The sequence below is a fragment of the Scyliorhinus torazame genome, chromosome 18, assembly GCF_047496885.1.
Source record: "Scyliorhinus torazame isolate Kashiwa2021f chromosome 18, sScyTor2.1, whole genome shotgun sequence".
Taxonomy (NCBI): Eukaryota; Metazoa; Chordata; class Chondrichthyes; order Carcharhiniformes; family Scyliorhinidae; genus Scyliorhinus; species Scyliorhinus torazame.
This window is the reverse complement of record NC_092724.1, coordinates 156,640,320-156,667,594: the sequence shown is the minus strand read 5'-3', so window position 1 is coordinate 156,667,594 and position 27,275 is coordinate 156,640,320. Positions and strand designations below refer to the sequence as shown.

Genomic DNA, 27,275 nt, shown 5'->3' with positions numbered 1-27,275 from the left:
CCGCGAAATCACTCCCGTCACTCCCTTCCAATACCCTTCCAGTGCCGGGCACGCCCAAAACATATGTGCGTGGTTTGCCGGGCTCCCGCCACACCTCCCACATTTGTCCTCCACTCCAAAGAACCTGCTCAATCTTGCTCCCGTTATGTGTGCTCTATGTAGCACCTTAAATTGAATCAGGCTAAGCCTGGCGCATGAGGAAGAGGAATTTACCCTGCTTAGGGCATCAGCCCACATACCCTCCTCTATCTCCTCCCCTAGTTCTTCTTCCCACTTTCCTTTTAGTTCGCCCACCGACTCCTCCCCCTCTTCCCTCATCTCTCGGTAAATCTCTGACACCTTGCCCTCTCCGACCCACACCCCTGAAAGCACCCTGTCCTGTATCCCCTGTGTCGGGAGCAACGGAAATTCCCTCACCTGTTGTCTAGTAAATGCCCTCACCTGCATATATCTCAAGAAATTTCCCCGGGGCAACTTATACTTTTCCTCCAATGCTCCCAAGCTCGCAAAAGTCCCATCTATAAATAAATCTCCCACCCTCCTAATTCCCAACTGGTACCAGCTCTGAAATCCTCCATCCATTCTTCCTGGGGCGAACCTATGGTTGTTCCTGATTGGGGACCCCACCAGGGCTCCCCGCACCCCTCTCTGTCGCCTCCACTGTCCCCAGATATTCAATGTTGCCGCCACCACCGGGTTCGTGGTAAACTTTTTAGGTGAGATCGGTAGCGGCGCCGTCACCAGCGCCTCTAAACTCGTCCCTTTACAGGACTTTCTCTCCAGTCTTTCCCACGCCGCTCCCTCACCCTCCATCATCCATTTACGTATCATTGCCACATTGGCGGCCCAATAGTAATCGCCCAAGTTCGGTAGTGCCAATCCTCCTCTGTCCCTACTACGCTGAAGGAACCCCCCTCCTTACTCTCGGAACTTTCCCTGCCCACACGAAGCTCGTGATGCTCCTGTCTATTTTATTAAAAAAGGTCTTAGTGATTAGTATAGGGAGACATTGAAATACAAATAAGAACCTCGGGAGGACCATCATCTTAATTGCTTGCACCCTGCCCGCCAGCGATAGAGGCTGCATGTCCCACCTCTTGAAGTCCTCCTCCATTTGTTCTACCAACCGTGTCAGATTAAGTCTGTGCAAGGTTCCCCAGCTCCTAGCGATCTGAATCCCCAGGTATCGGAAGTTTCTTTCCACTTTCCTTAGAGGCAAGCCTTCTATCTCTCTACTCTGGTCCCCTGGATGTATCACAAATAATTCACTCTTCCCCATGTTTAGCCTATACCCCGAGAAATCCCCGAACCCCCTCAAAATTCGCATAACCTCTATCATTCCCCCCGCTGGGTCCGACACGTATAACAATAGGTCATCCGCATATAACGAGACTCGGTGTTCTTCTCCCCCTCTAATCACCCCTCTCCATTTCCTGGAGTCTCTCAACGCCATGGCCAGAGGTTCAATTGCCAATGCGAACAACAATGGAGACAGCGGGCATCCCTGTCTTGTTCCCCTATATAGTCGGAAATACTCCGATCTATGTCGACCTGTAACTACGCTTGCCGTTGGAGCCCCATAAAGAAGTCTAACCCAGCTAATAAACCCGTTCCCAAACCCAAACCTCCTTAACACTTCCCATAAATACTCCCACTCCACCCTATCAAATGCCTTCTCTGCGTCCATTGCCGCCACTATCTCTGCCTCCCCCTCCACTGGGGGCATCATTATCACCCCTAATAGTCGTCGCACGTTAACATTCAGTTGTCTCCCTTTTACGAACCCTGTCTGGTCTTCGTGCACCACCCCCGGGACACAGTCCTCTATCCTCGATGCCAGTACCTTTGCCAACAATTTGGCGTCCACGTTCAACAATGAAATGGGTCTATAGGACCCGCACTGCAACGGATCTTTATCCCTCTTCAAAATTAACAATATCGTCGCCTCCGACATCGTCGGGGGTAGAGTCCCCCCTTTCCTGGCCTCATTGAACGTCCTCACCATCAACGGGGCCAACAAGTCCACATATTTTCTGTAATACACCACCGGGAACCCGTCTGGTCCTGGGGCCTTCCCTGCTTGCATGCTTCCCAGTCCCTTAATAACCTCGTCCACCCCAATCGGTGCCCCCAGGCCTACCACCCCCCGCTCCTCCACTTTCGGGAACCTCAATTGGTCCAGGAACTGCCGCATCCCCTCCTCTCCCTCTGGGGGTTGAGACCTATACAGTTCCTCATAGAAGGTCTTGAACACCTCATTTATCTTTCCTGCCCTTCGCACCGTGTCTCCCCTTTCGTCTCTAATTCCTCCTATCTCCCTCGCTGCTGCCCTCTTTCGCAATTGATGAGCCAACAGGCGACTCGCCTTTTCCCCATATTCATACCTCCTCCCCTGTGCCTTCCTCCACAGTACCTCCGCCTTTCTGGTGGTCAGAAGGTCAAATTCCGTCTGGAGTCGTCTCCTCTCCCTGTACAATTCCTCCTCCGGGGTCTCTGCAAATTCCCTATCCACCCTTAAAATCTCCCCCAGTAATCTTTCCCTTTCCTTGGCCTCTGTTTTCCTTTTGTGGGCCCCAATGGAGATCAGCTCTCCTCTGACCACCGCTTTTAGTGCTTCCCATACCACTCCCACAGGGACCTCGCCGTCGTCATTGACCTCCAGATATCTCTCAATACACCCCCGCACTCTTGCACACACTCCCTCATCCGCCATCAGTCCCACATCTAATCGCCAGAGTGTTCTCTGCTCCCTTTCCTCTCCTAATTCCAGGTCCACCCAATGTGGGGCATGATCCGAAACCGCTATGGCTGAGTACTCGGCTTCTTCCACCCTAGAGATCAACGACCTTCCCAAAACAAAAAAATCTATCCGGGAGTACACTTTATGGACATGGGAGGAGAAGGAAAACTCCCTAGCCCTAGGTCTAAGAAATCGCCATGGATCCACTCCCCCCATTTGGTCCATAAACCCCTTAAGTACCTTGGCCGCTGCCGGCCTTCTTCCGGTCCTTGAGCTGGATCTATCTAGCCCCGGGTCCAGCACCGTATTAAAGTCCCCTCCTAAAATCAAGTTTCCTACCTCCAGGTCCGGTATACGCCCCAGCATCCGTCTCATAAATCCCGCATCGTCCCAGTTTGGGGCATACACGTTAACCAACACGACCTCCATTCCGTCCAGCCTGCCACTCACCATTACATATCTACCTCCGCTATCTGCTACGATGTTCTTTGCTTCAAATGCGACCTGTTTCCCCACCAAAATGGCCACCCCTCTATTCTTTGCGTCCAGTCCTGAGTGGAACACCTGTCCCACCCATCCTTTCCTTAGCCTAACTTGGTCCGCCACCTTTAGGTGCGTCTCTTGGAGCATAACCACGTCTGCCCTTAGTCCTTTCAAATGCGCGAGCACTCTGGCCCTTTTTATCGGTCCGTTCAGGCCTCTCGCGTTCCACGTGATCAGCCTCACTAGGGGGCTACCTGCCCCCCTCCCGTGTCGACTAGCCATTACCTTCTCTAGGCCAGTCCCATATCCCGCCTCCGCGCTCCCGCTCGCTCCCCCAGCGTCGCACACCATCCCCGCCCACCCACTCTTTAGCCATTTCCTTTTGGATTTCCACAGCAGCAACCCAGTTTCCCCAATGTCTCCCCCCTTCCCTGTTTACTTCTCAATTAACTTCCACCGTAACATTAACAGTAACATTTCCTGCAGCATCAGTCCCTCAGTTCCGATCCAATTTCTCTTCTTTGATGAAGGTCCATGCTTCCTCCGCCGTCTCGAAATAATGGTGTCTCTCCTGATACGTGACCCATAGTCTTGCCGGCTGCAGCATCCCGAACTTCACCTTCCTTTTATGCAACACCTCTTTGGCTCGGTTGAAGCTCGCCCTCCTTCTCGCCACCTCTGCACTCCAATCCTGGTATACCCGTACCACTGCATTCTCCCATCTGCTACTCCGCACCTTTTTAGCCCATCTCAGGACCTCTTCTCTATCCTTAAGGCGGTAAAATCGCACGATTATCGCCCTGGGTGGTTCTCCCGCTTTTGGTCTTCGCGCCGGAATCCGATTTGCCCACTCCACCTCCAAGGGGCCCGTAGGGGCCTCAGCACCCATCAGTGAGCTCAGCATCGTACTTGCGTACGCTCCACAGTCCACTCCTTCCACACTCTCAGGGAGACCCAGTATCCGAAGGTTCTTCCTTCGCGCTCCATTTTCTAGGGCTTCGATCCTTTCAGTACACTTTTTATGAAGTGCCTCGTGCGTCTGTGTCTTAACCGCCAGGCCCAGGATCTCGTCCTCCATATCTGTCACCTTCTGCTCCACCACACGGAGCTCTGTCTTCTGGGTCTTTAATGTCTCCTTGAGCCCCTCAATTGCCTGTAGCAACGGGGTCAGCACCTCCCTCTTCAGCAGCTCCACGCACCGTCTCACAATTTCATGCTCAGGCCCCCATGTCGCCTGCGCTTTCTCCGCCGCCATCTTGTACTTCTCTCTTTCTGACCCTTTGGTCGACGATTCCTCGCGCTGCAGCCGCCGCCGCCGGTTTTTCCCTCCTTCGTTTGGGGGGGACTCCCTTCTCACACGCCCCACACCGGGTTGCGTCGTCGAAAAATTCCCCGTTGGGGCTCTTAAAAGAGCCCGAAGGTCCGTCGGAGCTGGAGCCGCCGAAGCGTGCGGCTAGCTAGGCATCACCGCAACCGGAAGTCCCTTCAGTGGCCTTGATGAGGTCTTTTCACAGTTGTTCCCTCTGCTGCTAGAATTCACTTTTGATACAGGCCCTCAGGTCAGCTTGCAGCTTTAAGCTTGCCCTTCCCCCGCCTGCATGCTGGAAGAGGCCCTGTTTATCCTGCAGTTGCAGCCAAATCTTTTACTGTTTCTGCGTGTGTCTGGCAACCAAGAGACATACCCTTCCTGGGGGACACTGTCGGGGGAATATTGCAGCCTTCTTCCCACACCGGGAAATGTCAAACAAATGCCGTGGGGGCCCTGTAAAAGAGCCCAAAAGTCCGTTCCAAGCAGGAGCTGCTGAATATGCGACCTAGCTCTGCATAGCCGCACCCGGAAGTCCCTTAGGTGGCACTTTTAAAAACATTATTGTTAGCATGTGCGTATCACTGGCAACACCAGCATTTATTGCCCATCCCCAATTGTCCTTGCTGAATTGCTTGCTAGGCCATTTCAGAAGGTAGTTGAGTGTCAACCGCATCCATACGAGTGTGGAGTCCTATGTAGGTCACACCGGGTATGTATGGCAGATTTCCTCCCCTGAAGGACATAAATGAACTAAATAGGTTTTGAGTGAAAGTTTTCTAGTTTCATGATCATTATTGGTGAGGCAAACATTTTATTTTCTTGGGATGTTGGCATAGCTGGCAAGACCCAACATTTATTGCCCATCCCTGATTGTCTGAGAAGGTATTGAGTTGCTGCCTTGAATTACTGCAGCCCAGCTGCTGCATGCAGACCAACAGTGCTCCTGGTAGGGGAGCTCTCTAAGACTTAGACAAACAAGAGTGAGGTAATGGAGTTATAGTTCAAAGTCAAGATAGTATCTGGCAACACGGTGGCGCAGTGGGTTAGCCCTGCTGCCTCACGGCGTCTAGGTCCCAGGTTCGATCCCGGCTCTGGGTCACTGTCCACGCGGAGTTTGCACATTCTCCCCGTGTCTGCGAGGGTTTCGCCCCCACAACTCAAAGATGTGCAGAGTAGGTGGATTGGCCAAGCTAAATTGCCCCTTAATTGGAAAAAAAATGAATTGGGAACTCTAAATTTTAATTTAAAAAGTCAAGATGGTATCTGTGGTTTGGAGGAGAACTTGCAGGTGCTGGTGTTCCTATCCGTCTGCTGCCTTGTCCTTCTAGATGGTAATGGTTATGGGTTTGGAAGTTGCTATCAAAAGAGCCCTGGTAAGTTTCTGCAATGCATAATGTATATATTACACATTGCTGCCACAGTGTGTCAGTGGTGGAGGGAGAGAATGTTTAAGGTGCTGATGAAATAGGCAGCTTTGCCCGGGAAGACATTGATCATCTTGAGTATTGTTGGAGCTTCAATCATCCAGGCAGGTGTAGAGTATTCCATCACACTCATTGAAGAATATACATTTATATAGTACTTCTCACAATCACAGGACATCTCATGGGGGTTATTGTCATTTTGAAATCCCATCACTTGTAATGTTGGAAACGCAGAAGCCACTTTGGCACATAACAAACTGCTGCAATCAATGTGATCAGTGAAACAATGGTACTTCCACAAATGCAGTACTCCTTCAGTACTGCACTGGAGTGTCAACCTAGGAATTTGTGATCAAGTATCTGGCGTGGGGCATGAACCCCGCACTTTCTGATTCAGAGTCCAGTGTGCTGCCACTGAACCACGGCTGATGTTTGTTGGGCACTGGCGAAGTAAATTCAAAAGTGGAATGTACACTTCTATTATTGTGACTTGCCAACTATTTTGTGAATAAATTCCTCTGCACTGACATCACGTGTAACACTGGATAATGAAAAGCAACCTATTCACAAGTGAAACTTCATGTCATTGCAAGTCGAACTCATAAAATGTATGTGAATTTCTGAAGCGTGTCCATCATTTAAAACTTTAAGTAATAGCCAGAGGGTGTGGAGGCAGCACGGTGACCCAGTGGTTAGCACTGCTGTCTCACTGCGCCGAGGACCTGGGATTGATCCCGGCCCCGGGTCACTGTCCGTGTGGAGTTTGCACTTTCTCCCCATGGGTCTCACCCTCACAAACCCAAAGATATGCAGGGTAGGTAGATTGACCATACTAAATTGCCCTTTTATTGGGGAAAATTAAAATTGGGTACTCTTTTTTTTGTTTTGTTTTCTAAAAATAATTTTTTAATTAGCCAGAGGGTAACCATTTCATTCCCTTTTGGAATTATATGGCAATTCAAATGAATAGATTTCCCCTCTGCATTTTATTCCTAAACCTGCTGTGACCATGTTTTAAAAGGTGTATATCTTTTCTGAGTTCCTTGATTTGAGTTTTATTCTAAAATAGCTGTCACTTCTCCAACTGCAATATCATCATCCTGTTCATTGCAGCACTAGCTCATGTTGCATTCGGTTCAAGACACCATATTTGCTGACCAGGAAATGTTCCAGTTTTCTCCCTTGCTTGTGATAATAGCCCCAAGAACTGTCCTCACTATATCCCAATGGGAAGTGTCTAGCTCCTGCTTGGTCATTTCTCACAACACAATGCAGTAGCCTGGGAGATCACAGATGTAAATAAGTAGTTTAACTTAACCTCAGAACCTCAAATTGGAATACCTTAGCTATTAATACATTACTTTTGGTGCTACTATCAAGGTCAGATACTGAGAGTCTCGTTCCGATTACCTAGATTTCCCTGATTTTGCTGCAACAATCTCTTCCCACCCAGGTAATAGCTATTACTGCAAGATCAGCAAAGAATTATTTGGCTAATATTCTCACTCATCGAAATATACAGCAGAAAATTTGATGCTTTCACTGCAGTAGAATTTCTGAAGGAGGAATTTAATCAAACCATGACCCTGGAAATGCATGTCAAAAAGTATTGTTTTCTGAACACATTCATCAGCATAGTGATGGTTTGTAATGAAGGGAGACATTATTATTGTAAGGAATTGTGTTTTTGCTATTGATGACAGTTTGCAAAATGTTTAAGGAAGAAAAAGATAAGTCATTAGAAAGTATGCTACCGATCCATTTCCCATCTTTATTCCTTTTTCTCTTTGGATCCAGAATGATTGTCTGCAACCAGGTTATGAAGTATATCCTGGATAAAATTGACAAGGAAGAAAAACAAGCAGCAAAGAAAAGGAAGCGGGATGAGAACGTGGAACAGAAGCGCAGTAAACAGAATGCCACCAAGCTATCAGCATTATTATTCAAACATAAGGAACAGTTAAAGGCTGAGATCCTAAAGAAAAGGGCATTGTTAGATAAAGAGCTTCAAATTGAGGTGCAGGTATGTGACAAATAAGCATCAAGTTAAATTTTTCTAGTTGATAAAGAATTTAAGTTACTGGATCTCTCGCAAACTTTATAATCGTTATTATTGTCACAAGTAGGCTTACATTAACACTGCAGTGGAAGTTACTGTGAAAATTCCCTAATCGCTGGGAAGTGTAGTCACTAATGGAAAAATGGAAGCTTATGATTTTTCTGTAGCAAGATCGCAGCAAAGGAATTAATGATTTAAATTTTTTCCCATGACGCTGCAGGAGAAATTTTGGCCAAGAATCAGTAGAATGTGCTGCTGTTCTTTGCATAATTCCATGGCTTCAAATGCTTAAAACCCTCCAGTTTTGAATTGCTTAGAACTATTAAATCTTGAGCACAATTTAGCTCAGCATGCCTATGTCTGCTTGCTCTTTGAAAGAGCTATCCCAGTTAGTCACACTTCCCTATAATGCAGAATACCTTTCCTTTGAGTTTATATTTAAGTGCTTTGTAAAACTTAATTACAGTTTACTATTGCATCTGCTTCCATCACTCATTTCAGGAAACGTATTTTCGATCATAGATCATTGTGTAAAAACATTTTTCCTCATTTCTCCTCTAATTGTTCTGCAATTATGTTAGATCTGTCTCCTCTGGTTACTGACCAACCCACCTGCATAACAGTTTCTCCTTTACTCTACAAAAAGCCCTCATCATTTTGAACACCTGTATTAAATGTCCCCTGAACCTTCTTTACTCCAACCAGATCAATCCCAGCTTTCTCAACTTTCACATCACTGAAGTTTCTCGCTCCCAATATTTTAGTAATTTTTCTCCGCGTCCTCGCCCAGGTCTTCACATCCACCCTAAAGCGTGGAACCAGAATTGCTGTGATATTTTACGCGAGGGCGAGCTAGCCTGATGGATGGGTCGGTAACTGGAGAACACAGGTTTAACATAATTGGAAGAACCAGAGGGAGATGGGGGGTGTTGATTAAGGTTTAGCATAACTTCCTTACTTTTGTGTGTCGTACCTCCATTTCCAAAGCCACAGATCGTTTTCTGCTATTTTTGAAACACTTATCAACTTGTGCTGCCATCTTTTATATTTCTTTGTGAACTAACCTCCCTAACCCATTGTCCTACAGGTCTCTGTCTGCACTACCATTATAGTTGTACGATTTACCTCTCCCCATTCTCCCTTTCAAAATACTCCATTTCAGTGCTCTGCATTAAATTTAGATTGTTCGATGTCTGGCCATTTCATCAGTCTTGTCTATGTCCTGAAGTCTGCTACCGTCCTCCTTGCTGTTCACTTTGTTTCCAAGTTTTCTGTGTCATCTGCAGATTTGGAAATTATGCACCCTACAGCCATGTCCTTCATATGTATCATAAAAGGCAGTGGTCCTGAAGCTGACCTCTGGGGCCAATGCTGTATACTTCCAGTCTGAAAAAAAAACATTCACTGCTATTCTGTTTTCTGTCTCTTAGCTAATTTCAGACCATGATATGGAGATGCCGGCGTTCGACTGGGGTGGGCACAATAAGAAGTCTTACAACACCAGGTTAAAGTCCAACAGGTTTGTTTTGAATCACTAGCTTTCAGAGCGCAGCTCCTTCCTCGGGCTTCATACACCTGAAAGCTAGTGATTCGAATCAAACCTGTTGGACTTAACCTGGTGTTGCAAGACTTCTTACTAATTTCATACGCCATGCTTCCCCTTTAATCCCAAAGGCTTCAATTTTGTGAAACGTTCTTTCTTAAACTCATGTAATAATTCAGAACATTCTTGCCCATTAGCATTTTATTCCATTCTTTGAGTACCTTTTTTTTCAAGCAGCCTTCCACCTTCGATTCTGTGGCTTATTACCGAAGGCATGGATACTTGTTATTTATGTACAGACAGTGGTACAGTTCAGAATAGGAAGGGCGATGCTTCTTTCCTTGCTTGCCAAAGTGTGGATGCATTTCTTCCAAGGAATACTCTTACTGGCAATTCTACTTAAAACTAAATTCAGCTTACCCAACTGAAATAAATAATTTTTATTAGTGTCACAAGTAGGCCTACATTAACACTGCAATGATGTTACTGCGAAAATCCCCTAGTCGCCACACTCCAGCGCCTGTTCCAGTTACGCGGAGGGAGAATTCAGAATGGCTAATTCACCTAATAGCACGTCCTTCAGGACTCGTGGGAGGAAACCGGAGCACCCGGAGGAAACCTACGCAGACATGGGGAGAATGTGCAGAGTGACCAAGCCGAGAATCAAACCCAGGTCCCTGGCGCTGTGAAGCAACAGTGCTAACAACTGTGCTACCTTGCTGCCCCCAGGTTCGTTGGCTGGCAATGTCATCACTTCTGCCACAAACCTAGCTCCATTAAAACATAGAAAATAGAAGTTAGTTGGCGACCAGCAACAGTGCAGGTGGTGTTAGATATTTTTCAGGATTGTCCCTTAAGCTATATGAGTACGCTTGCTGAATTCTGGACGTCAATACTAGCATTGGGGAGTCCTTCATCTTGTGGCTGGAAGGCCAGGAGGTGAAATCTAAATTGAGGAAATAACATTATACATTTTTTGACAAATTTATCAAATCTTTCAGTGGGTTATCTTTGTGATCTGATGTATAGGGTATAGTTTGCAACGGGGTACAGTTTGCAGCAGTGTTCCATTGCATGGAGTTGCTCATGGCTCCAAATAAATGATCACATTGCACAGTTGCTGTCACATGAGTTTGTTCTGTTCATGGAACTTTTGTTCATTTTGGTAGGAGGAGCTGAAAAAAGACAGAAATAAATTAAGGAAAGAGAAAGAGAAGGCGCAGGCAGCAGCTATCCAGACTGCAGCCATTGCCGCTGCTGCAAATGCCGTACAAGCTGCGGTGACACAAAAACGAAAACGAGAAGAAGAGAAAGAGCCTGCAAAGGTGAAGAAGAAAAAGATGATTTCTACTACCTCAAAAGAATCCAAGAAGGACACAAAGCTTTACTGTATCTGCAAGACACCTTATGATGAATCAAAGTATGTGATAGTCTAATTCTTCTACCCGTGTTTCATTATTATCAAAGCAATTCATTTTGTTCTGTAAGGGCCATTTGCCTCTGGTTCCATGCAGATGATTCTGAGATCACGTGGCTCTAGCAGGTGCGAGGCAGTGGTCTCCAGATATGTCTCCACCAGTACATCTGCCTGGAATCTCCAGAAAGATGGAGTTCTTTCTGAAAGATTGCAAAGGAAAGCATGTATTTTACATACAAAACCTCTGCTGACGTTACATTGGAAACTAAAATTGCCATTAATCTTAGAAATGGAACTAGTCTTAGATATGTCAAGGGTTTGTATTTTCCTTTCTTCTCCAACGACACCACCACCCCATCTGTCTGAGGATTCCGTTTTATCTTGTCCCATATATCTCTCCCACCACATGCTGCCAGCTCACTTCTGTAAATAAGTAGCCCCAGCTCTGTTAAATTGAAAGAACTGGTAATTTGGGGTCCGTGAAGAGGGCTCATTCGTTTAAAATTGTTATCAGAGGGCAGCAACACAGTGGTGCAATGATCAGCACTGCTGCCTCACGGCGGAGAGGTCCCAGGCTCGATACCAGCTCTGGGTCACTGTCTGTATGGAGTTTGCACATGTCTGTGTGGGTTTTGCCCCCACAACCCAAAGATGCGCTAAATTGCCCCATAATTGGAAAAAATGAATTGGGTACTCTTAAAAATGTTTTTTAAATTGTTATCTGAGTGAGGAGAGGAAATTGTTTATGCAGAGTTGTTGAGATTATAGAATGATTTTCCACTGGGAATAATGGAGGCACATCCATTGCAGTAGTTTAAGGAAAAGGGTGTTTATATTTGAACTGTTCCAGCTAAACGGCAGCAGACATGATGAGCTGACTAGCCGCCACCTGTGCTGTCAGACACGTTTTTTTCTATCTCCCCGCAAATGTCATGAAGTTGACATGTAGGATCGCAGCATATTGGTGATCTAGTATACTGATACCCTGTGTCACTCTGGTCCATATATTTTGAGACGGCAGCTTTGAATAAATCAAGTTAATTTTTCACTGTTTTCTGTTTCACTGATGGTGCTACCTAGCATTTAAGAGAATGAGTTAATAATGAAAAATGACTGTTCACAATTCAGTTAGCCTAGTTGTTCAGGTTCTTTTTTCAGAGAATGCATAGTCATTTTCCTCTTTCTGCCCTTGGGCTAAAACCAGTATCACCTGCTTTGTATTCACTCAGAATTAGTGTGGCGATAGTCATTGCTATTTAATGATGTATGCCTCTGTGCTTTCTAATTCTGTAGAACTTCAGTGGGTGGATGGAGTAATGAATGTTTAATAATCCTGGTAATGGAGCATATTTGATTATACTGAAATTGGAATTATTTCTGATCACAGTTGCAGAGTAGTGCAGCACGAAACATTATTCAACCCATCAAGTCTGTACCAGTTCTTGTTTCACTGATCCGCTTTTTTCATATCCCAGTTTTTTTTTTCTCCATTTCCCTTTTGAGTTTTAAATTAATTGTTTCTTGACAAATTAAATGTCACCATTTGGTCACATAAACGTGACATTAAATGTCACCTCGCCACCAAACCGAAAAATAAGATGTACACTGTTCCCGGGGCAAGACATTATGTAGAAAGCTGCTCTACCTTTCCAAATGGTCCAAGATCCACATTCTGAGAGTTGCATACCCTTTCTGTGGGGAGGCATTTATATCTGCCCAGGGAGGGTGAAGTTGAGAATTCAATCTTGTAGGAATTTGCAAATGGAAACCTATCTTTTTTTTGCTGCATCATGTAGTTCTACACCACAATTGCTTTTAAGAGCTTTTTAAACAAATGCCTACATTTAATTTTGGAAAACAACAATGTGATAACGCTTTAGAATTTTGGGACAAGCTCTTTTCCTAAAGCGTTGTATTATCAGTTTTGGTTTTGCCACCTTGAAGAGAAGAGGCCGGAAAGGAGAGAGTTTCTGATTGTCATCACACTTCCTCGCTACTAGTTTGTGACATTGCCATCTGGTTATGTTACTCAGCTACTTTTCTAGCCAAGCATTGCACAGGAAGAAACTAATCCTTTCAAAACATTATCACCTGGACTGCACGGCAGCACGGTGGTTTGCACTGCTGCCTCGCGGCGCCGAGGACCCGGGTTCGATCCCGGCCCTGGGTCACTGTCCGTGTGGCGTTTGCACATTCTCCCCGTGTTTGCGAGGGTGTCGCCCCCACAACCCAAAGATGTGCAGGGTAGGTGGATTGGCCATGCTAAATTGCCCCTTAATTGGGAAAAAAATAAGTTGGGCACTCTAAATTTATATTTTTTTAAAAAAGATTATCACCAAAATCAGAAAGACAGCTACCAATAAAGTGACTGTGAAATGACAGCGTCATCTCCGCTTAATGAGTATTATTGCTTAACCTGTTAACCGGTATCATCGCACCGTCTATCCTCCGAGAAGTCTCCCAAGTCCAAATACTGATTTTATGCAGCTAACATTCTTGTCTTCGTTAAACAGGGTTTTACAATTTTGAGCAGGCAGATGAAGGGGAGGTACTAGTTGATAGGGATTACACACATTTTCAAAATGGCAAAGGCCTTTAATTATTCAATGTTTTTTTTAAATCTGTCCTCTCTCCCATTTTCTATTTTCTTTAGCTTCCTTGTGCATACACCATTTTTCTTGCTTTCTCTTTCAGCTTCTGTATTCCATGCAACATTCCCAAATAGGCATACGCTCGGGACATTTTCCAGTGCCTCTGTTGGTGATCAGTAACAGGTGTGTAAGTGCATCCTGAGCTGATTCACCCCAGTTTTCCACCCTCTTTCACTTGCAAGTGACATGGCACCATCCAACCTCCTCCAACATCCTGGCTAAGGTTGGGGTGGTGTTCTGTGGAGTGTTGTGAGAATGAATCCATATCATCCTACTCTGGCCCGACACCAGTGTGCTGCACCACCAGGTTGCTTCTACATAAAAGGTTTGTGGCTAATAGAGAGAGAAACTTAAACACACTCTGATGTGTGTGTTCGTTTTTCAGGTTCTACATTGGCTGTGATCTCTGTACGAACTGGTATCATGGAGAATGTGTTGGTATCACAGAAAAAGAGGCTAAAAAAATGGATGAGTACATTTGCAATGAGTGTAAACGAGCACAGGAGGGCAGCAGCGAGGAGCTCTACTGTATCTGTAGAACACCATACGACGAATCACAGTAAGCTGAAACGTCAACAGAGACTTTTTATCGCCCTGTGATCGTTTTACTTTTGAGTGACAGGCGTGCACTATTGTACTCCTTGGATGTTTCTAACCCGCTGGATGTGATGCAGACTCTGTGAAATCATACTTTTAAAAAATAAATTTGGAGTACCCAATTATTTTTTTCCAATTAAGGGGCAATATAGCATGGCCAATCCACCTACCCTGCACATCTTTGGGTTGTGGGGGTGAAACCCACAAAGACACTGGGAGAATGTGCAAACTCCACACGGACAGTGACCCAGGGCCGGGATTCGAACCCAGGTCCTCAGTGCCGTGAGGCAGCAGTGCTAACCACTGAGCCACCGTGCCGCCCATGAAATCATACTGAACCTGCTGTAAAATTTGCTGCTACTCAGTTTTTCATAACTCCCATCTGCAAACAAGTGCTTTTGGTGTTTCTGGTGTTTATTTTTTCCCTTAAATTTGGACTGATGCACTACATAATATTCTGCAGTCTCTCCCATTCAGATTACCACCGAACTGTCCAATTATTTTCCCCCTTGCCTATTCCTTTATTGGAGGCATTGATTCCTGGCGGGCACAGTCCCAGTGGGTCTCAGAACATTTTAGTAACCTGACCAATCAAATACTCTTCATGTATGAGCTTAGGGCGTGAAGGTTGGCCGGCTGTTGATCCACATGAGGCATCACAACTAACCTAATCATGTCCTTGCCTACCATAACAGTTTTCCTCGGGAATAACAGTCAGGGTTAAGAGCCCTAACTGTTCCGCATCTCTTGCTTACCAATCCAGAGCACTGTTATCACTATCCAAGCAGAGATCTGTTAACTGCACGCAGCTGTGTGGCTCTGTGCCTTACTGTCTGAGCCACGTTGGGAAGCTGGAGCACTGAGTATATATAATCTTTAACCTACTGGGGGAACTTGTAGGAACATTTTTTACTTTGGCGGGGGGAAAGAATTAGCTATCCAGGTAGGAAGAAAAACTGTCGACTTCACATGAACAAATTAAAGTTGATTGAACTATGACCTTTTTTTAAAAGACTTTTCTGCAAGAGGAATTCAGAATGATGTATTTTCGAAGGTTTATGTGTAACGTTATACATGGATTTTTATAGGTTTCAAATATGGTGTCTCACTTTGTTAATAAAAGCTCTTGTGATTTGTAATCTTAACTTAACTTGACAACATTTGACTGCACTGATGACAAAAGAAAAGCAGTGTTCTTTCCAAAGTGGTGTCGCAAAGAATATTTAATATTTGTTGTCGAATGAATATTATGAATTCTATAACTATCAGTAATGCACTTCTGGGGCGGCACAGTGGGTAGCTCTGCTGCCTCACGTCGCTGAGGACCGAGGTTCGGTCCCGGCTCACTGTCCATGTGGAGCTTGCACATTCTCCTCGTCTGCACGGGTCTCACCCCCACAACCAAAAGATGTGCAGGGTAGGTGGATTGGCCACGCTAAATTGCCCCTTAATTGGAAAAAAATAATTGGGTACTCTAAATTTATTTTAAAGAAGCAATGCACTTCTGATTCTTTTGTGGCAGTTTTTAATCTTTTGCTGAAAAGCAAAAAGCTAACAGGAAAATTGTTTATATAATTTATATCAAGGACATCCCAATAAAATAATGCAGCACTCTCCATTCCCCCAACCTTGTACATAATCCTTGCATGTATTTAGGTATTGATTTCAAATTTGAATTACATTTTTTAATAAACTTTCTCCCCTCCTCAACTGCTTTCTTGTTTGCCGCAAGCAGGCATCTTGAATCTATAGGTACCTTAAATGATGACCACCCTTTGTGCTAGTCTTCATTAAAAAGCATTACCAAGTTACTTAACCCCAAGTTGGTTGGATAACTATAAGGAATGAGCGGCATGGTGGTGCAGTGGTTGGCGCTGAGGACCCGGGTTCAAACCCGGCCCTGGCTCACTGTCTGTGTGGAGTTTGCACATTCTCCCCGTGTCTGCGTGGGTCTCACCTCCACAACCCAAAGATGTGCAGGGTAGGTGGATTGGCCACACTAAATTGCCCTTAAATGGGGGAAAAAAAGAATTGGGTACTCTATAATGTATTTTAAAAGGATATCTATCAGGAATGAGGACTTAGACTGATGCTTGTCAGTTTGGATTCTGAGACCAAGTGCAGCAAGGTCCGTTAACACAGCACAAACTGGGGATTTGACCTGGGCCTTCTAGTCTGCATAGTTCAGCTAGTTATTCAATGAATACTAGGTGCCATCAGGAGAATCTGTTAAAATAATGACTAACTCGTGGTGCATCTAGTTGATGCTATTGATGCTTGTAACTGCGAAGTTCAGTAGAAAACAGTATTTGTATTTTTTTAAACCCATAGATTTTACATTGGTTGTGATCGCTGCCAAAACTGGTACCATGGGCGCTGTGTTGGCATACTACAGAGTGAGGCAGATCTCATTGATGAGTATGTCTGCCCACAGTGCCAGTCTACAGAGGATGCTATGACTGTGCTCAGCCCACTTTCAGACAAGGACTATGAAGGTCTTCGACGAGTGCTGCGTTCTTTACAGGTGAGAGAACTTACAAAATACTTTCTGATCCAGTTTATGTTAACTTTTTGTTCAATGCTTCCTTTTCTCATTGATTTATTTTTTTACTTTCGCCCGAAACTCCATCCTTCTTCTACCAAAGACTGGGTGATAACATAGGCAGTACCTTTCTGGAGCTTAGGCTAGTCATACTAGGGCAGCATGTGATGCAGTGGATAGCACTGGGACTGAGGCACTGAGGACACCGGTTTGAATCCCAGCCCTGGGTCACTGTCCATGTGGAGTTTGCACATTCTGCGTTTTACCCCCACAACCCAAAGATGTGCAGGTTAGGTGGATTGGCCACGCTAAATTGCCCCTTAATTGGAAAAACAAAAAATAATTGGGTACTCCAAATTTTTTTAAAAGCTAGTGATACTATGCAGTCAGCTTTAACAATCCTGTGATCAGGGGGTGATGCTACTGACATTTCTGTCCTTTACCCCCAAAAAATTTAACTACAGGAATATAGTACAGCACCTGGCAGCGAACTGAAAGGTCCATTATCAAAGATTTTTATAGCAGAGCACTTAGGAAATAGTGGCAGGATCGGACAGAGCCAGCATGGATTTATGAAGGGGAAATCGTGCTTGACAAATCTACTGGAATTCTTCGAAGATGTAACTAGTAGAGTTGACGAGGGAGCCAGTGGCTGTGGTATATTTGGAAGGCTTTTGACACAGTCCCGTGTAAGAGATTAGTGTGAGGGCGACGCAGTGACTGCTGCGCTGAGAGCCCATGTTTGATCCTGGCCGCGGGATCACTTTCAATGTGGAGTTTGCACATTCTCCCCGTGTCTGCGTGGAACTCACAACCACAAGCCAAAGATGTGCAGACTACACTAAATTGCCCCGTTAATTGGGAAAAAAATAATTGGTTACTCTAAATTTATTTTTAAAAATAAATAAATAAGAGATAAGTGTGTAAAATTAAAGCGCATGGAATTGAGATGGATAGAAAACTGGTAACAGAGTAGGAATGAATGAGTCTTTGCCTGCCGTGACTCATGGGGTACTGCAGGGATCGGTGCTGGGACCCCAGCTATTCACAATATATATATATATATATATATATATATATATTTTAATGATTTAGATGAGGGAATAAAATGGATTTGGATTTGTTTGTTGTCACGTGTACCGAGGTGCAATGAAAAGTATTCTTCTGTGTACAGTCCAGACAGATCCTTCTATACATGAAAACAAAACATAGGACATTCATAAATACACAATGTAAATACATAGACTCAAGCATCTGGTGATAAATGTAATATCTCTAAATTAGCAGATGACACCAGTTTGGGTGGGAGGGTGAGCTGTGAGGAGGATGCAGAGATCCTTCAGTGTGATTTGGACAAGTTCAGTGAGTGGGCAAATGAATGGCAGATGCAGTATGATGTGGATAAATGCGAGGTTATCCACTTTGGTAGCAAAAGCGAGAAGGTAGGGTAGGTGGATTGGCCACACTAAATTGACCCTGAATTGGGCATTAAAAAAAATTAATTAGGAGAGCGGAATGTGCAACGAGACCTGGGTGTCCTCGTACACCTGTCAGACACTGAAGTTAAGCATGCAGGTATAGCAGGTGGTAAAGAAGGCCTTCATAGTGAGAGAATTAGAGTACAGGAGCAGGGATGTCTTCCTGCAATTATGCAGGTCCTTGGTCAGGCAACACCTAGAATATTGTGTGCCGTTTTGGTCTCCTTATCTGAGGAAGAATGTTCTTGCTCGAGAAGGAGTGCATCGAGGGTTTACCAGACAGATTCGTGGGATGGCAGGACTGACATATGAAGAGAGATTGAATTAGTTCAGATTGAATTCTCTGGAGTTCAGAAGAACAGGATCTCATAGAAACCTATACAATTCTAACAGGTTAGATGCAGGAAGGATGTTCCTGATGGTGGGTGGGTCCAGAATCAGGGGTCACAGTCTGAGGATAAGGGTAGACCATTTAGAACAGAGATCAGGAGAAATTTCTTCACCCAGAGAGTGATCGGCCTGTGGAACTCATTACCACATCAAGTAGTTGAGGCCAAAACATTGTATGTTTTCAAGAAACAGTTAGATATAGCACTTGGGGCGAAGGGGATCAAAGAGTGCCACAGTGGTTAGCACTGCTGCCTCACAGCTCCAGGGACCTGGGTTCAATTCCGGCCTCGGGTCACTGTCTGTGTGGTGTTTGCACTTTTCTCCCCGTGTGTGCGTGGGTTTCCTCCGGGTGCTCCGGTTTCCTTCCACAGTCCAAAGATGTGCAGGTTAGGTGGATTGGCCATGCAAAATTGCCCCTTAGTGTCCAAAAGGTTAGGTGGGCTATGGGGATAGGGTGGAGGTGTGGTCTTAAATAGGGTGCTCTTTCTAAGGGCCGGTGCAGACTCAATGTGCCAAATGGCCTCCTTCTGCACTGTAAATTCTATGATCTGTGATATGGGGGAAAGTGGGATTAGGCGATTGAGTTGGATGATCAACCATGATCATGAATGGTGGAGCAGGCTCGAAGGGCCGAATAGCCTCCACCTACTCTATTTTCTATGTTTCTATGTAAGATGTAATTCAACAGAAAGGGATTTAAGCTTGGTCACTCTGAGAGCACCAAGTACCTCGTTTAAATACTGATGGAATAATCCGAACCTGAAGCAAATCTGCAGAAAAATGGTGAATCTTTGCAAGAATTTTCAAAACTTAAAACCAAATTCTCCCATTGTAGTGTCATATTCAAATAAAAAGTAAATTAGAGGCTTGTCAACTGACAATGTCAAACCATTGAATTTGAGGTGCAAGTTCTATCCAAAACTGATGCTTTCAAAATACTTTTTTAAAAATCTCTTCAGCTTCTGGGCTGTGCCAATATTTGGAGATGCCAATGTTTAGTCTCCTAAAATGTATCCTGTTTTATTCTGTTCAGTACTTTGGATCTGTAGTCTTGAGTGTCTCCCACGCTCATCTGAGAGTTAAAGCAGCAGAGAAATTATTAACTGACACACATCATGCATCTCTGGTTCAATAAATGTTATATTTGCAGAAAGGTGCTCATTAACTTAGCTTTTAGATCTTGAAATGGGACTTTGGAAACTAGATTTACAGGGTCAGCGAAACCCTGATTAGTCACATTTCGTGATCATATTATTAAACTCATACCTGGCACTTATTGTCTAAAACCTGATTGCTCAAAGGTGGATGATGGTGCTAAGTGCCTCCCAATTTCCCGCCCACGCCCATGATACATTACAAATTGTGTAAAAACAGACTAAACGCAAGTTTTGTGTGATGGCCATGTTGTATATCCACTACAGCTATGATTTAAACCTGATGATTGCTTCACTTAACCAAGCTGCCAAATTGAGGGGGTTTTCCCCCTGAAGAAAACTTAACAGCGACTGGAATTAAGATTTGGTGCTGTAGTACATGCTACTAGGAGGGATAGATGTGGGATCACATTCCCCAACTTTAGTTCTTTGACCGTTAGTAGATTGTTCAATCCTTTCTAAAACTGCAGCCCTGGTATAACAAGTGGATTTGGCAAGAGTGATTCTACGTTTCAAATTCCCCTCACTTTGATTTTCAAACATTTCCCCTGCACTCTTGAAAGCAGTGACTTGTGCTCGGGTGCGACTCCACAGCCATTGGCCATCTTCCAGTAGTTATTTGAAGTAACCTGGCAATGAGGAGCAAGCACTTGGAACAGAGGCTTCTCCAACATGTTCACTTGAGTGGGGGGAAGGCACATTTCCATTCTTGTCTCACTTAATGGGCCGATGAGCAAATTTCAGATAGACCAAGTTTGGCACAACATTAAACATGAATTTCAAAATAAAGTTGAGGTATGAAGAAAATAAACAACTTGCTGAGCAAAAATAAAGTAATAAGTTGATGATTTAAAAATAGTAATTAATAAAGATCATTAGAGTGTGAGAGGCACAGAGTCTGTTTGTCTGGCTCACTCTCAGGATTTTTCGGTGTTCACTCACCCTCCCACTGTGTGAATAGTGTGATTGTGTGTTGGTGCGTGAGGGTGAGCGGGAATCCTGAGACTGCAAGTGAGCCACACACACACATACACATACTCTCATTCGTCTGTCTCTTCCCCTCCGCTCCCACTCATACTCTCTCTCCCACGCTCTGCCTGTCTCTCTCTCTCTCCCACTCTCGCTCACGTGCACACCACGCATGCACGCACACACACACTCTCACGCACTCACACATATTCTCACGTGCACACTCTCACGCACACTTTCGCACGCAAGCGCACACTTTCACACGCACGCGCACACTTTCGCGCGCGCTCGCGCATGCACCCTCTCTTACACTCTGTCTTACACTCTGTCTTACACTCTGTCTTACACTCTGTCTTACACTCTCTCTCTTACACTCTCTCTCTTACACTCTCTCTTGCACTCCTGCACTCTCCTACATGCGCTCTATCACACTCTTGCACACGCGCGCCCTCTTGCACGCGCGTGCCCTCTTGCCCCCCCTTGCACACGCATTCCATCTCTTGCACAGCCTCTCTTACACGTGCGCCCTCTCTCGCGCAGGCGCGCGCCCTCTCTCTCGCGCAGGCGCGCGCCCGGTCTCTCGCGCAGGCGCGCGCCGGTCTCGGTCTCTCCCTTTTTCTCTCTCTCGCACGCCCGCCCCCTTGCGCGCACGCCCGCCCCCTTGCGCGCACGCCCGCCCCCTTGCGCGCACGCCCGCCCCCTTGCGCGCACGCCCGCCCCCTTGCGCGCACGCCCGCCCCCTTGCGCGCACGCCCGCCCCCCTTGCGCGCACGCCCGCCCCCTTGCGCGCACGCCCCGCCCCCTTGCGCGCACGCCCGCCCCCTTGCGCGCACGCCCGCCCCCTTGCGCGCACGCCCGCCCCCTTGCGCGCACGCCCGCCCCCTTGCGCGCACGCCCGCCCCCTTGCGCGCACGCCCGCCCCCTTGCGCGCACGCCCGCCCCCTTGCGCGCACGCCCGCCCCCTTGCGCGCACGCCCGCCCCCTTGCGCGCACGCCCGCCCCCTTGCGCGCACGCCCGCCCCCTTGCGCGCACGCCCGCCCCCTTGCGCGCACGCCCGCCCCCTTGCGCGCACGCCCGCCCCCTTGCGCGCACGCCCGCCCCCTTGCGCGCACGCCCGCCCCCTTGCGCGCACGCCCGCCCCCTTGCGCGCACGCGCGCCCCCTTGCGCACGCATTCCATCTCTTGCACAGCCTCTCTTACGCGCGCGCCCTCTCTCTCGCGCACGCGTGCGCCCTCTCCCTCGCGCACGCGCGCGCCCTCTCCCTCGCGCACGCGCGCGCCCTCTCCCTCGCGCACGCGCGCGCCCTCTCCCTCGCGCACGCGCGCGCCCTCTCCCTCGCGCACGCGCGCGCCCTCTCCCTCGCGCACGCGCGCGCCCTCTCCCTCGCGCACGCGCGCGCCCTCCCTCTCGCGCACGCGCGCGCCCTCCCTCTCGCGCACGCGCGCGCCCTCTCTCTCTCGCGCACGCGCGCGCCCTCTCTCTCGCGCACGCGCGCGCCCTCTCTCACGCGCGCGCCCTCTCTCTCGCGCAGGCGCGCGCCCTCTCTCTCGCGCAGGCGCGCGCCGGTCTCGGTCTCTCCCTTTTTCTCTCTCTCTCTCTCTCTCTCCCTTTTTCTCTCTCTATCTCTCTCTCCCTTTTTCTCTCTCTATCTCTCTCTCCCTTTTTCTCTCTCTCTCTCTCTCTCTCTCCCTTTTTCTCTCTCTCTCTCTCTCCCTTTTTCTCTCTTTTTCTCTCTCTCTCCCTTTTTCTCTCTCTCTCTCTCTCTCCCTTTTTCTCTCTCTTTTTCTCTCTCTTTTTCTCTCTCTCTCTCTCGCTCTCTCTTTTTCTCTCTCTCTCGCTCTCTTTTTCTCTCTCTTTTTCTCTCTCTCTTTCTCGCTCTCTCTTTTTCTCTCTCGCTCTCTTTTTCTCTCTCTCTCTCTTTCTCTCTCTCTCTCTCTCTCCTTTTTCTCTCTTTTTCTCTCTCTCCTTTTTCTCTCTCTCCCTCCCTGCTTTTTCTCCCTCCCTCCTTTTTCTCTCTCTCTCCTTTTTCTCTCTCTCTCTCTCTCTTTCTCTCTCTCTCTCCTCTCTTTTTCTCTCTCTCTTTCTCGCTCTCTCTTTTTCTCTTTCTCGCTCTCTCTTTTTCTCTTTCTCTCTCTCTCTCTCTCTCTCTCTCTCTCTCTCTCTCTCTCTCACCCCCCCCACACCGGCCCATGCGCCTGTTCCCGGAGCGTGCACACTACCATCAGTGTTGCTCCTTCTCCAATCAGAGACAACTGCTCTCTAATATTTGCTGCTAATATCATCACGAGTGGGGGAGGAATGGCCTGTCACTGGGGGAGCAGTTTAGCTCCATTTACTGCCGCTTTGAAAACTACCTCTGGGGGCCATGTTGGGGGCTTCATGGTCGCATGCGGCCCCTGGACCACATGTCTAACGTAATGATCATTATGTCATCCTCAGAATTGCTCGTTTCCTTGCCTATTTCACATTGTTGACCTTTTTGTTAGATAAAATTAGAATGATTGTTGGGTTGGGGCTCCATACATTGATTCCAATGAAGCGTTATAAAGTATAAACTCTTTGATTCCTCAATAGGCTCATAAAATGGCTTGGCCCTTCTTGGAACCAGTAGATCCCAATGATGCGCCAGATTATTATGGCATCATCAAAGAGCCAATGGGTAAGTCATCAATGTTTGTACTTCAACCTGGTGCCAACGTAGTGAGGTAATTTTTCAGTCATGTATGTTTTCCACTACAACCTAGATTGTTCCCTGTGATGTGCATCACCCACTCTTGGCCATACCACTGAAGAAGGCTCTTCGCCAATGAGGAGGGTTAATGTTTGTCTTGCACTCTTCATTGAGGCTGACTGTAAAGGATTGAAAGGAGAATACCTGTCCTGTGATATTGTGCAGGGATATGAGAAAGGAGTGTCTGGATAAACAGTATATCCTGTTATACGTAGGCAGTGAATGAGGCGATACAGTTTGAGTGTGCAGATGAAAAATTACTACTTCAATGAGGTACTGATAGGCCTTTGAAGATGAGGAGGGAGGGTTGAAGATGGAAAGTTCTTTTTAAAACCACTGCAGGCATGGCTAGATCCATTTCCTATCGGACTTGAAGATCTTGACAAAAATTGGGAACCATTGAAATGATGTGATGGGTGTTGATACTGGGATGAAGAAGAGGGATGAATTTAGTCAGAATGTGACTTGAAAGTTGGATTAAGTGATAGTTACATGGAGTATCCAAAGTGGTGTTTTAAAAGTAATAACTTTTTATTGTCACAAGTATGAAGTTACTGTGAAAAGCCCCTCGTCGCCACATTCCGGCACCTGTTCAGGTAAGCTGGTACGGGGATTGAACCCGCGCTGCTGGCCTTGTTCTGCATCATAAACCAGCTGTCTAGCTTACTGAGCTATACCAGCCCAATGTAGTTCTGATTCACAGTTTCTATAAAAGTGCCAACCTTCACTTGAGTTCCAGGGTTTTGACCAAGAAGAACTGTAAAGACACCTTACAATCCGATGTCCTGAGAGGGAGGATTGTTTCCCTCTTCCCCAGCACGACCAGGGAAACCCCTCTCCCAGCCGAACCACTGGACCAGCTCAGGATAAGAACCAACATAATGCTCACCTGGACAAAGAGAAGACAAAAAACCCGAGGAAGGGGTGCCCAGCCTAGCACAAGGTGACCACCATTGTAGAAAGGTCACCCAAAGCAGCCCCCCTCTTCAACAACCCTACCACCATAATAGCTCAGGAGAGGACCAAAGGGAAACCCAAGTGGAGAGAAAGAAAAAGTGGAGGAGTCATAGAAGATAGGAGCAGGAGGAGGCCATTCGGCCCTCCGAGCCTGCTCCGCCATTCGTCACGATCATGGCTGATCGTCCAAATCAATAGTCTGATCCTGCTTTGTCCCGGTAACCCTTGCGCCCATTTGCCTCCAGTGCAGTATGTAGCCGCCTCTTGAATGTATTCAATGTTTCATCCTCAATAACTTCCTGTGGTAATGAGTTCCACAGGCTCACCACTCGCTGGGTGAAGAAATGTCTCCTCATCTCTGGCTTAAATGGTCTACCCTGAAACCTCAGACTAGACTGCTGGTTTTGGACACACCCACCATCGGGAACATCTTCCCTGCAATCCACTCAGTCCTGTTTGAATTTAATAAGTCTCTGAGATCCCCCCCCCCCCCCCCCCCCCCCCCCCCAATCGTCTGAACTCCAGTGAAAACAATCCTAACCTAGTCAATCGCTCCTCGTACGTCCGTTCCTCCATCCCCAAAATCAGTCAGAAGGATCCCACTCCTGCCCAGGATGCAAACTCAGCCAAGGAAGGATAAAGACATAGATTCTTAAATTCAAGTAACATTTTAAAAAATGTAATCCAAAAGAAAAACCCAAAATGGATTAACTCTAACTGGGAAGCTATCCTCAATCTCAGTGGCGGCATGTGGCGCAGTGGTTAGCGCTGGGACAGCGGTGCTGAGGACCCGGGTTCGAATCCCGGACCTGGGTCACTGGAGTTTGCACATTCTCCCCGTGTCTGCCTGAGTTTCACCCCCACGACCCAAAAGATGTGCAGATTAGGTGGACTGGCCACGCTAAATTGCCCCTTAATTGGAGAAGAAATAATTGGGTACTCTTAAATTTATTTTAAAAAGGACTGAACTAACCTTACCAAGCATATCTACCCCGCCCCCACTCCACTCATCACTTCGTAAACAAGGCAGGAGGTGATGAAAGTAAAGCACTCCCCTCCCCCAACCACAAAGATTATAAGTCAATAACCAGAAGGGATAAAACTGCACAAATCACTTCCCATAATTGGATTGGATTTGTTTATTGTCCCGTGTACCGAGGTACAGAGAAAAGTATTTTTCTGCGAGCAGCTCAACAGATGATTAAGTACATGAAAAGAAAAGGAAATAAAAGAAAATATATAATAGGGCAATGGCTCAGGCCATCACATTCACGTTTCACAATCACCGACAGGAAAAAAAAAACATCCAGTAATATTCAACAGCATGATTAGCAGGGAGTAACGTTCTGGATTATAGAAGAACTGCAGGATAAAGACAACTTCCATCTCATAGGAGAAGGCAAAGGATAAAGCAGGATTAACGAGCACTGTTCAGAATCTCTCAAGAAGTCCAATGATCGAAACATGACACACCATCACTTCTACCATGCTGTCTCTCCATCGCCAAAGTGTTCTGCAGCCAAGGCCCCAGCCGGGGGAAATAACTCAACCCACTCTGCCACCTCCAACCCCTCACGATCAGCATCAAGAATAGGATAATCTAGGACCAATAATCATTGGGCCCTATCAACCCCTGGCCTCTAAGATGGGGGATACGTTGTGCTCCATCGAATCTGATGGACCCAGCCTCCAAATCAAGATTACCAAAGCATAGCTGTCAATTATCGAACTCAGTTGGGAACTTCCCTCCCACCTCTCGCCAGGAACCAGGCTCAGGGGCACATAGCGCCCAGCCTCCACCTCCCGAATCCGTCAGGATAAACAACACACCATGCAGCAGGATTTCAGTGGCACTAATGCAGCCCCTAACCAGGGACAGTGCACTTTCGAATGCAAGAACCTTCTTGTGAGCCTCTGCTGCTCTCTAAAAGTGCCCCGCAATTCTTCGAAGTGAGCTCTGACGACCTGCACCGCAGAGCCAAGATTCCCCGCCAAGGCAACATCTTGTGTGACGCCCTCATCGATGCACACAGCACGGCCTAGGTGAGAGCCCGCTCAGCAGCAACTGCACCATTACAAGTTGGGCACCCATTCCAACCGCTACAAACAAACAAGGATTTTAACATTCTATCTCCGCATTTCCTCACAACAAGAGCAATCGGGAAATTCAAGGGACAGAACACAAGCCATGGAGCCTAAGAAAAAGCAAATATGAAATGTGCACCAGGGTGGCACGGTAGCACAGTGGTTAGCACTGTTGCTTCACAGCAGCAGGTCCGAGGTTCGATTCCCGCTTAGGTCACTGTCTGTGCGGAGTCTGCACGTTCTCCCCGTGTCTGCATGGGTTTCCTCCGGGTGCTCCAGTTTTCTCCCACAAGTCCCGAAAGACGTGCTGTTAGGTGAATAGGACATTCTGAATTCTCCCTCTGTGTACCCGAACAGGCGCTGAAATGTGGCCACTAGGGGATTTTCACAGCAACTTCATTGCAGTGTTAGTGTAAGCCTACTTGTGACACAAAAAAGATTATTATGAAATGAAGGATTAAAAGACCAGCTGAGTCGGAGCTCTCGAAAACCCAACAGTCCTCGTGCTCGCATCACATGACCCCCCCCCCCCCCCCCCCCTTTTTGGGGGAATATTGCCTGGTGCTGCTCTGGCATGGTCTCCTGCACTCCTCCTTGAACCAATGTTGCTCCTCCGGCTTGATGATGATGGTGGAATGGGGAGATGTGCTGAGCCATGAGATTCACGATTGTGGCCGAGTACAATTTTACTGCTGCTAATGGCCTATAGTGGTCATGGATGCCCAGCTTTGAGTTGCTAGATCT

At 46.8% G+C, this 27,275-nt stretch overlaps 1 protein-coding gene across 11 annotated transcripts in view; it reads left to right on the top strand.

Moving 5' to 3' along the window:
* The window catches only part of bptf (bromodomain PHD finger transcription factor), a 194,879-nt gene that overhangs the window by 155,721 nt on the left and 11,883 nt on the right, over positions 1-27,275 (top strand). For 10 of the 11 annotated variants that reach the window (XM_072483721.1, XM_072483720.1, XM_072483722.1 and 7 more), the window contains 5 exons: positions 7,754-7,979; positions 10,728-10,978; positions 14,012-14,185; positions 16,555-16,747; positions 23,333-23,417. In XM_072483721.1, the coding sequence (XP_072339822.1) occupies positions 7,754-7,979; positions 10,728-10,978; positions 14,012-14,185; positions 16,555-16,747; positions 23,333-23,417 (929 nt within the window). The remainder of the gene's footprint in view (positions 1-7,753; positions 7,980-10,727; positions 10,979-14,011; positions 14,186-16,554; positions 16,748-23,332; positions 23,418-27,275) is intronic. The other variant, XM_072483719.1, reaches the window with a different exon arrangement.